The sequence below is a fragment of the Chaetodon trifascialis genome, chromosome 12 (genome assembly GCF_039877785.1).
Source record: "Chaetodon trifascialis isolate fChaTrf1 chromosome 12, fChaTrf1.hap1, whole genome shotgun sequence".
NCBI lineage: Eukaryota > Metazoa > Chordata > Actinopteri > Chaetodontiformes > Chaetodontidae > Chaetodon > Chaetodon trifascialis.
Window position 1 is genome coordinate 19,072,666 of NC_092067.1, and position 9,700 is coordinate 19,082,365.

Below are 9,700 nucleotides of genomic sequence, written 5' to 3' on the forward strand. Positions count from 1 at the left end.
CGTAGAAAAAATGAAATCTGGACCACTTTATATCCTCTAACTGGAATCTGTCAGTTTGCAATATACATGGTGTGATCACTCAACAACTTAAACTGAGTCCAAATTAAATCTTGTAGAGTTTAAAAATGTGGTAACCTCAAATAAAAGGTTTGGACAGTAGTGTTTTAATGCTGATAATAATTAGGTTTATAGTTTCACGTGGATTTATCCACGCTCCAGGTAATGCGCATGGAAGCGCTTTAATTACAGTTCGTCTGTACTGTTACAGACCTGATAAAATCATGTGTCACTGTTACATAAAATGCATATTCCTGATTAAAGTCAGACACAGTCGAAAGAAATGTGTTTCTGCCTTTCTTTCTTCAAAGTTCTCTCCATGAAATTCCAGTCATCCGCGCGCAATAGCACTTGATCTCGGTGGGAGGAAGCGGACGAAGGGAAGATGACCATCCACGCCGATGGTCTCGTGGCTATCGTGATCTTCTACCTCCTGATTCTGTTCGTGGGGATCTGGGCCGCGTGGAAGAACAAGAACTCCGGTGTTGGCGATGGCGGAGACCGGAGCGAGAGCATCATGGTCGGCGGAAGGGACATCGGATTGTTCGTTGGTGGATTTACAATGACCGGTGAGCTGGTTAACTACGGGGGTCTTTGAATTCTTTCTTTGTTGGTAGGAGTTCAACATGACCCGCGTGCACATTCTGTCGCATTTGGGTATCACATGAGGCCAGAAGAAAACAATCAATTCCACCAACTCCGTCTTTTACGCACGAACAGCACTGCGGCCACAAGTATAATTTAATACCACAAGCTTAAACGTTACATCCTTAAAATTCTGAGCACTTAAAGATACAACAACTGATGACTATAAGGTTCTTCATATGTGCTTAAAGTCCAAACTATGAGAGTGATCACTGAACACCTTTATCCATTCGACCATTACATGTAGAATTCTTGTCATTAAAAGAAACTTATGCAGCATACGCCAAACTAGTCTTTCATAAAAGTCTGTTTTTTCTTTTTTCTTTTTTTTTTTTACTTGTATTTTTCTTGTTTTCAGCTACTTGGGTGGGTGGGGGCTACATCAATGGGACAGCAGAGTATGTCTACCTGCCGGACTACGGCCTGGCTTGGGCACAGGCTCCCTTTGGTTACGCTCTCAGCCTGGTAGTAGGTGAGAACCGGTGTCTTTGTTTAAGTCCTCAAACTGTGAAAAGCTGTGAAACGAGTGTGTAGAGTGTAAAGAGCCACACACAGTGGGAATGCAGGAGTTGGTGCAAATTAACAGCATTGATGTATTTCTCCAAAAACCATACCAGTAATTTTGCATGTTTGGCCATTTACTACGAATCTCATGAATGTGCTTTTCCTCAAGGCAGCCATTGATTTCCACTCATTTTACAGTATTATGGCATTATTATAGGTAATCTGTTCCAGTGATGGTTATGTCGGCTTTTCTTTTTGTCACTCTACATCATCGCTGTGTTTGATTATTGCTGTAAAACAAATGCTATACTGCCCTGTGGTACTTTAGCAGTTATGTTGTGTAGTTTTTCTACATGTCAACATGAACTTGAGCAAGATTCTGAACCCCAAATTGCCCGCAATCGCCGTGCCGTCAGTGTGTGTGAATAATTATCACTCATGTTGAGCAGGTGGCACCTTGCATGATAGACTCTGTATGTGTGTGTGTGTGTGTGTGTGTGTGTGTGTGTGTGTGTGTGTGTGTGTGTGTGTGTGTGTGTGTGTGTGTGTGTGTGTGTGTGTGTGTGAATGTGAGGATGCGGTAAAATTAGAAAAGCACTATATGATTCAGTCCGTTTAAGGCAGTGTAGCAGAAACATGCAAAATGCTCGTATGGTCTCTAAGAAATACAGTAGATCACACATTTAAAGAGGAATGTTAAATTGCTTCAGCCAGAGATAAACAGGAAGTTCTGAAAGGTCACTAGATTCCACCAAAGCACCAGATACACACATTTAATAGACTCAGGGACTGTAAAATACACTTCCTATTGTACAATGGTCTCTTAAGTTATTTGCCCATCTTACCTTTATGTCTGACATCCTTCAGGTGGCCTTTTCTTTGCCAAGCCTATGCGTTCTCGTGGATATGTCACCATGCTGGATCCCTTCCAGCAACTATATGGAAAAAGGATGGGTGGTCTGCTCTTCATCCCCGCACTCATGGGGGAAATCTTCTGGTCTGCAGCCATTTTATCTGCACTGGGTGGGTGATTATTGGACAGGATCACTTGTTAGAAACAGGCTTATATGTCCAAACAAAAACAAGTTAACTGTCACATCTGGTGCACTTTTCCTCTTCACTCTGACTGACACTCTGATGAACTAAATGTGTGGTCCTACAGGTGCCACTCTGAGTGTGATCGTGGACATAGACATCAACATGTCGGTGGTGATCTCAGCCCTGATAGCTATCTTCTACACACTGGTTGGAGGACTCTACTCCGTGGCATACACAGATGTGGTCCAGCTCTTCTGTATCTTTGTGGGCTTGGTGAGTTTTAATGTCAGCATCTACCAAGCCAGGGACTCTAGAGGTGACAATGAGTTCAAGCGTTGGACGGACTTCAGTATGATTAAATACCAGTATAGTTTGAGGGACAAAGTTATTACCTTGATCTTTCAACTCACAATGTCAAGCTGTCACTAGCCAACATTTTATCTAACATTAGAGGTGTTTTGACCAGTTTCTTGCCAGAAACCTCTGAAAGATAACAAGCATCCATGTACTGATGTACAATCTGATCAAAACACTGATTGAAGTGCATTCATTCAGCACGAAAAATGCCCCTATCGGAGATATTGTGTGGATCAAACAAGAGAAAGTTGCCCAGCAGGGTTTGAAAGTATCTCACCATAAATGCATCACGTTTTTCCACCCCTGCCCTTCAGGCAGCCTGAGCCCGCCACTGCATACTGATTTACATCTAAAGACACCAGTATAAAGCATGGGTAGACAAGAAGTAAACAATAAGTAGAGCTTTGGTCCAATGTCAGTGTCAGCAGCTTTGACAGCAGAATCACATTAAAATGACTGAATATCTATATAACAATAATAATAATATTTGCATTCTGATGCTCTCCTCTTCATCAGTGGATCAGCGTGCCTTTTGCCATGTCCAATCCTGCCGTGTCGGACATCAGTGTTACAGCCAAGGAAACAATCTATCAGTCACCCTGGCTGGGGAAGATTGAGCCTGAAGACAAATGGCTCTGGTTGGACAACTTCTGTTTGCTGGTAAGTTATTTTTTTATCAGAAAATTCATCAAGAGATGTGAGGGTAAAGTAAATTGGATGTATATTCTGATTCCACTGTCGAGTGTTGCATTTAGGGTGCAGTTCAGGCGCAGGGCCTGTGATTTTTGTTTGTATGTTCAAAGTTTCCTCTAAAGGTGAATAGCAATTGATTAATAGTATTATTTAAAGTAACTGAAAGCACAATCGCAAAACAGATTTGTAACATTTGCCATTAAGAGTAAGTTTCAGAGGTGTGGTGGTCCAGCTGACTGTTATGAATCATCAATATTTACTATGGTGTTTCTGTTTCTAGATGTTGGGGGGGATTCCCTGGCAGGTCTATTTTCAACGGGTTCTTTCTGCCTCTTCAGCTACCTACGCACAGGTCCTTTCCTTCCTTGCCGCCTTTGGCTGCCTGGTCATGGCCGTCCCCTCGGTCCTCATAGGAGCTATAGGGGCCTCCACTGGTAAATATATACACAAACACACACTAGGATTTTGCTGGAATTGAAGCAATTCTTGAGGACCCCAGCACTCAATCCCTGTTAGTCACTCTGACGCTCTCAGAATGTAACATGTTAAAGTCGCTTCAGAACACGTGCAAGTAGACTTAAAAACAGTTCAGTTTATAAAACAGGAGTAAATGGAGCTAACTCTGTGTATAGACATTTTTACGAGCATATGCTAATACTAAATATTGGCCTACAAATGACACAAAAATGACCAACCTCTGCACACACACATTTACATCTGGATTGCAGCTGTTCACATCATATCACAGATGAATGCAGACATATCAGATACTGATCCCTGAATGACGTGCGCATACACACACACACACACACACACACACACACACACACACACACACACACACACTCACACTTATTAAGCAGTTAATGAAACATCACAAGACATCGGAAACATCCAGGAATCTGATCCCTTATTGAAACAGGAAAGTGTGATCAAAAGGAACACAATGCCTTCCTGGGTTGTTTACACCCTGGCAGCTTTTTTCTTTTCAGATGTGTAAATGCAGATGCATACAGTATCTGGGGGGTAAACAACATCAGACAGATTCTGTCACGACGGGCAGAGGAGAAAGCCATCAGACCATGCCGATTTAGTGAATATTACATCTGAAGAGGAGCTAATTAATCTCGCCCGTCTGAAGCTGTTTCATGTCTAACAGGCACTAATCAACCACTGCCTGTTAATATGTAGGGGAGTATGTATACCTCTGGAGGATGAAGAGAAGGATGAAAAAAGTGGCAGAAAGATAGATGGATGTCAGAGGATAGAGATTTATGAAAACAAAAGTTGGCCCACTGAATGGGAGGATGAGACTACAGTGGAGTGGAGAATGGGTGGAGTTTGATGTCTATAAAGGGCAGGAGAGCACCTTCAGTATGGACTTGGTTGTTTCACTTGTAGCGCCACCATGAGGTGCCACTTAGAATTTTGACTGAAATAGTTCAATGAGTCTTGGCAAATTTGGACGGCCTACACACATTCATGTTCTCCTCAGGATGAATTATAATCACTTTGGTGTCCTCTTAACTTTTCATTGAGCACCGTTTCCTCATTTTGTCAAATACTTTAGTTCATAAATAAACTACCATCAGCCTCAGCTTTACGATGGCTTCAGTGTTCATTAACTAATGTTAGCATGACACATGTCATTCAGTACAATAATTGTTTTAAAAAATTGAAAGTTAAAGTGATATGTCACAAAGATGATCTCGGACACAATGAATATTACTGATCAGTTCATAAGAAGTCCAAAAATAAGCCTTGACAACATTATATTTTTGACTATGGCTCCCATTTCTTCTTCCAGACTGGAACCAGACCTCTTATGGGTCCCTTGCGCCGAAGGATAAGGATCAGTCTGACATGATCCTTCCCATAGTGCTTCAGCACCTCTGCCCGCCCTACGTCTCCTTCTTTGGTCTGGGGGCGGTGTCAGCTGCGGTCATGTCGTCAGCAGACTCATCCATTCTCTCAGCCAGCTCCATGTTTGCCAGGAACATCTATCAGCTCGCCTTTCGGCAGTCGGTAAGAGTGCCGACAATAATACTAAAACACATCAGCGCCATTTGAGCCAGTGGTTGTGAGCATCAGTCAAATAATCCATAAATCAATTCTCGTTTCACTGCAGTGATTTACAAGTCTGTCAGATGTTACTTATTGTACTTGATGAACATCCCAACCCTTCAGACAACTGAAAAATGAAATACTCTCAGAAATAGATTGGATTATGTATCAATCTCCTGCTGCCATGCCAACCTGCTAAACATTAGCAGGCTGGCATTTTCATCGTGAGCAAGTTAGCGTGCATTAGCAATTAGGGCAAAGCATTGCTGCGCCTCAGTACAGACTCATAGCACTCCTATCATGTCTGCAAATTGTTATACCTCTGCGTTCTCAACCTTGCCCTCTTCACATTTTCCTTTTTCTTTTTTACTCTGTCATCTCTTTCTTATCTCCTCCAGGCCTCAGATAGTGAGATTGTTTGGGTCATGCGCATCACCATTTTTGTATTCGGAGCTCTTGCCACTGCTATGGCGTTGTTAACAGGATCAGTGTATGGCCTGTGGTACCTGAGCTCCGACTTGGTCTACGTCATCATCTTTCCCCAGCTTCTCAGTGTGTTATTCGTCAAAGGCACCAACACCTATGGCTCTGTGGCTGCCTATGTTGTTGGTCTTTTGCTGCGCATTGGTGGAGGGGAGCCCTACCTCAAACTTCCTCCCTTCATCTATTATCCCGGTTGGGTGACCCAGGAGAAGGTCCACCACCTCACTGGGGATGTGGAGTACTTTGTCCAGCAGAGGTTTCCGTTCAAGTCCGTGTCCATGGTGGCATCCTTCTTGGCAAATGTGGCTGTTTCTTATCTGACAAAGTACCTCTTTGAAAGTGGTATGTTGTCACACAAGTACGATTTCCTGGATGCCGTGGTGTCCAAGCATAGCAAGGAGATCATGGACAAAGCCACGCTAGTGAGCAACCATGATAACATCATTCTTTCAGAGATGGCGCCCGTCAACCAGGTCCTGGGCGCATCAATCGCTGGGACATTCAACACTGAGATCCTCAGTGATGATGGGGCATCTAGTCCAGAGGCTTTTCACAATGAAGACTAGGCAACAAAGGCACAAAGAAACCAAGGAATTTGAAGAAGAAGGAATAATTAAAGAGGCATCAACATTCTTCAGGAAACTTGCTACTGCCGCACTGGAAGCCAAATCAGCAGAAATCTGCTGTGGCTTCCGAGTGACTCCACAAGTTTGTTTTATGCTGATGACATGGTGCCTCCTTCTTTTTAAATATCCCTTGCCGAGAACCAGGAGGTTGACGGTAAATCAGCTGTGTCAAACATACCATACTCATTCTCGCATTTTTTTATCATGACTCAGTGAAACCACAACAGCCACTTTAATTTAAGTGCCGCCGCAGTCATCAGAGGGATTTTCGAGGGGAAACCACAAGAGGCTACAGTGGACATACAATATGTGACAACATCTACAAGGGTTTGCTGTGGGTAATGAGAGTAGTGCAATATATAACCAAGGCACTGTGTCCACATCTAAATAGCAGTGTGTGTGTGTGTGTTGATGTACGTGTACACCTGACAACATAGCAGCATCGCGTGAATGCTCCAGAAACTTTTCAGACTTTAGGTTTTAAATTCACGTAGAGTATATTTATTGATAGAGCAATAATGTTTTTAGGATCTATGTTGTATAGGTAGATACATCGTACTGAATTTGAAAGTGACTGTCGTTTTTAACTTTTTTGTTAACTATTATTATTTCATGTTGTGTGTTCACCTTGCTCTTAGTCCTCTGGTCATACTCGCTACTTCCACACACATTAAGTAAAGAGTGAAGAACCGCATACCATCAAAATATCACTGAACCCTCAACTTGCCAAACAGAAGTTTGATATTGGATGATTCTGCAAGACCCCAGATTACATTCAGTTACAACAGTTTTTAACTTTCACAGCCAACATTTTGAAAATGAATTATTCCAACAATGTCCCTATGATGCAGTTACAATATTGGTGAGCCATAATCTGATGAATGTAAGTCTGATATTCACTCTCCTTTTAGCTCAGTTTTGTTCTCCACCTGCTCCTGAGGGAAAGCTCTTAGCCTCAAAATACTCCATTATGTTCACCAGCTACTTGCTAACTATGGCGGGTAGTGTACACTGGAAAGAGCAGTGGGAATTTAAAAAAAAAAAAGAGTTGTGGGATGGAAAACCAAAACAATTAGCTGAAAGATGCCAAAACTGTAGGGGCAGATGATCATTATCTGTCATTTGATATTCATTAGGAACTTGATCCAGTGTATGAATAACAATATAGAGCAGCTTTAAGTAAAAATTATGGTCTTAATTAAAAATAAAAAGATCATCATTAACTGTATAAGGCCACACCTTTTGGCACTGAATGTCTCCACTGAACATAGAAGGTGCACTGCAGAATAATTATGAACAGCATGAATGTAATTTCATATGAGCTTCGGCATTCATTACCCACCACCCAAATTCAAATATCCAATATAAACCTTGGCATCTGATTTATTTTCCCTTCCAGCTAGCCATTGGCTTCCATTCATTTCCATACGTTGTGAAAATCAATTTGCAATCTTTATTTTTGTCAAACTTGTGATTGTGTGGTCCATCTTTGAATTAATGTGCATTTACAAATGATGAGAATAAAGCACATATGTGATGTTCATTTTGCAAGTTCACATATGAATGAATGGAATCCAGTGGATGCTTGGTATGAACAGTCAGACATCCAAAAACACTACAGCAAGCTTTGATTGGCTTTAACCAACAATTTACTTCATTCAAATAATTTTTAAGGACTGATGTGGTCCTTTAAAATGATGACATTTTGAATTTTTTGTGTGATGGTTTGCTCACTCAAACTAAACCTGTATTGACTGGCCAGCCACAGCAGGTTAGTGGAGACAAGAAATGATTGTTCCTCCCTGTATGGTGTCAGTGGCACCGGTCATTATTGATCCAGTCCCCAGTTGATTAGCCCTCAGGACATTTGATTAATGCTGCAAAGAGGTTAGAAACTACGGTTCTTAAAGGTTTTTTCAGTGAGTTATATTCAGTGATGAAAGCTGAAATGTAACCGGTTGAGCACCCTCATAAATACAGTAAATTCCCCAAAGTCAGGCACCCTGCTGCTCTGTACAAGGAGACTCAAGTAAAGCAGCTGTCACTTCATACAATCATTTTTGGCATTGTTAAGTGTTACTATTGTCCAATTGACTTCTCTGTGTTTGTTTCCTCTCAGAATTGTTGTGGTTTGTTGCCGTCTTTTGAATCTATGGACTCGCCTTAATTCAAAGGTCAGCCGTGGAAAATGAGAGTTTGGAGCACTTGCAAGAAGTGACCACTTCTGTAGAAATCACTTTTCAGTTATAGGATAAGGCTGGCGATACTGGGCATTTAATTTATTGCCAACAACTGATACCAAAACCTACAGTGTTTTAATCTGTCTCCCAGTATTCTCTGACTTCTCTATGACATCTATGGCACTCAACTGCAAGCCCATTCATCCCTACAGCAGTTGTAAATGGTGCTTAAATTGGGTACTATTTTCACTTGCAGATTAATACACATTCGGTGTACTATTATTTACAGCAGCAGGAACTGACTCACATTAAACTACAACACCTTTGTTAATCTTACTAAAGGAACGTATCATCCAGTGAAAAGCTGTCTCTCGCTGATGTGTTCCCAGTAGTTTTAGTAATGGGGCAACAATGGAGCTCTGTGGTGCAGTGGAACAAGTTTGCAGATAATACATGTTAGTGGGATCAATACATTGTCAGTTTGGTCTTTTGAGGGGATTTGGTGACAATAAGAAACACCTACTATAACGCCAGCCTTATCCTTTAAGGTGGTGAGATGGCCTTAGTTCGTCTTTAGAGAGAAGGGGTCTTGATCCCCGTATGGAGCCATATCTGCTGAGGTACAGTAGACACATTAAATCCCAACCCGATCCCGTCCTGTCTCTAAAACATTAATAACAGTTGAGGGATTCATGATTTGCTACCATGATGACATCAGCTTCAAATTGAGCGGGGTGACTGTTGGTTTGATGCCATGCAAAGTGTCAGGCAATCTCAATGGACTTAAATGTGAATGTAAACTTTCCCCCTCATCTGAAAAGCCTCATGATGAGTGTGTCGTAGCTTAGGTTCATTCACAAACCTGAACGGGCACAGAAAAGAATCAGTGTCAGCTGTTGAACTGACACATTTGTGGCTCTATGTCGTAAATTGCAATGATGCTGTATTTTTGTGTAATAAATGTATATACCGGAAAAGCATAGGAACAAATTAATCTACTTTTAAATGCAGCATTGAAAATGATGTTTGTTGACAGTGAAATTACAGCTATTT

The 9,700-nt window shown here is 41.6% G+C and overlaps 1 protein-coding gene across 1 annotated transcript in view; it reads left to right on the top strand.

The window, feature by feature from the left end:
* The first annotated feature begins 442 nt into the window (after window positions 1-442).
* LOC139340242 (high-affinity choline transporter 1-like) overlaps window positions 443-9,700 on the top strand; it is a 9,339-nt gene continuing 81 nt past the window's right edge. Inside the window, exons 1-8 of the mRNA XM_070975981.1 lie at window positions 443-626; window positions 1,061-1,174; window positions 2,074-2,229; window positions 2,369-2,517; window positions 3,118-3,261; window positions 3,575-3,728; window positions 5,102-5,319; window positions 5,757-9,700. The exon at window positions 5,757-9,700 is cut by the window's right edge and continues 81 nt beyond it. Coding sequence (XP_070832082.1) covers window positions 443-626; window positions 1,061-1,174; window positions 2,074-2,229; window positions 2,369-2,517; window positions 3,118-3,261; window positions 3,575-3,728; window positions 5,102-5,319; window positions 5,757-6,407 — 1,770 coding nt within the window. The 3' untranslated portion in view covers window positions 6,408-9,700. The remainder of the gene's footprint in view (window positions 627-1,060; window positions 1,175-2,073; window positions 2,230-2,368; window positions 2,518-3,117; window positions 3,262-3,574; window positions 3,729-5,101; window positions 5,320-5,756) is intronic.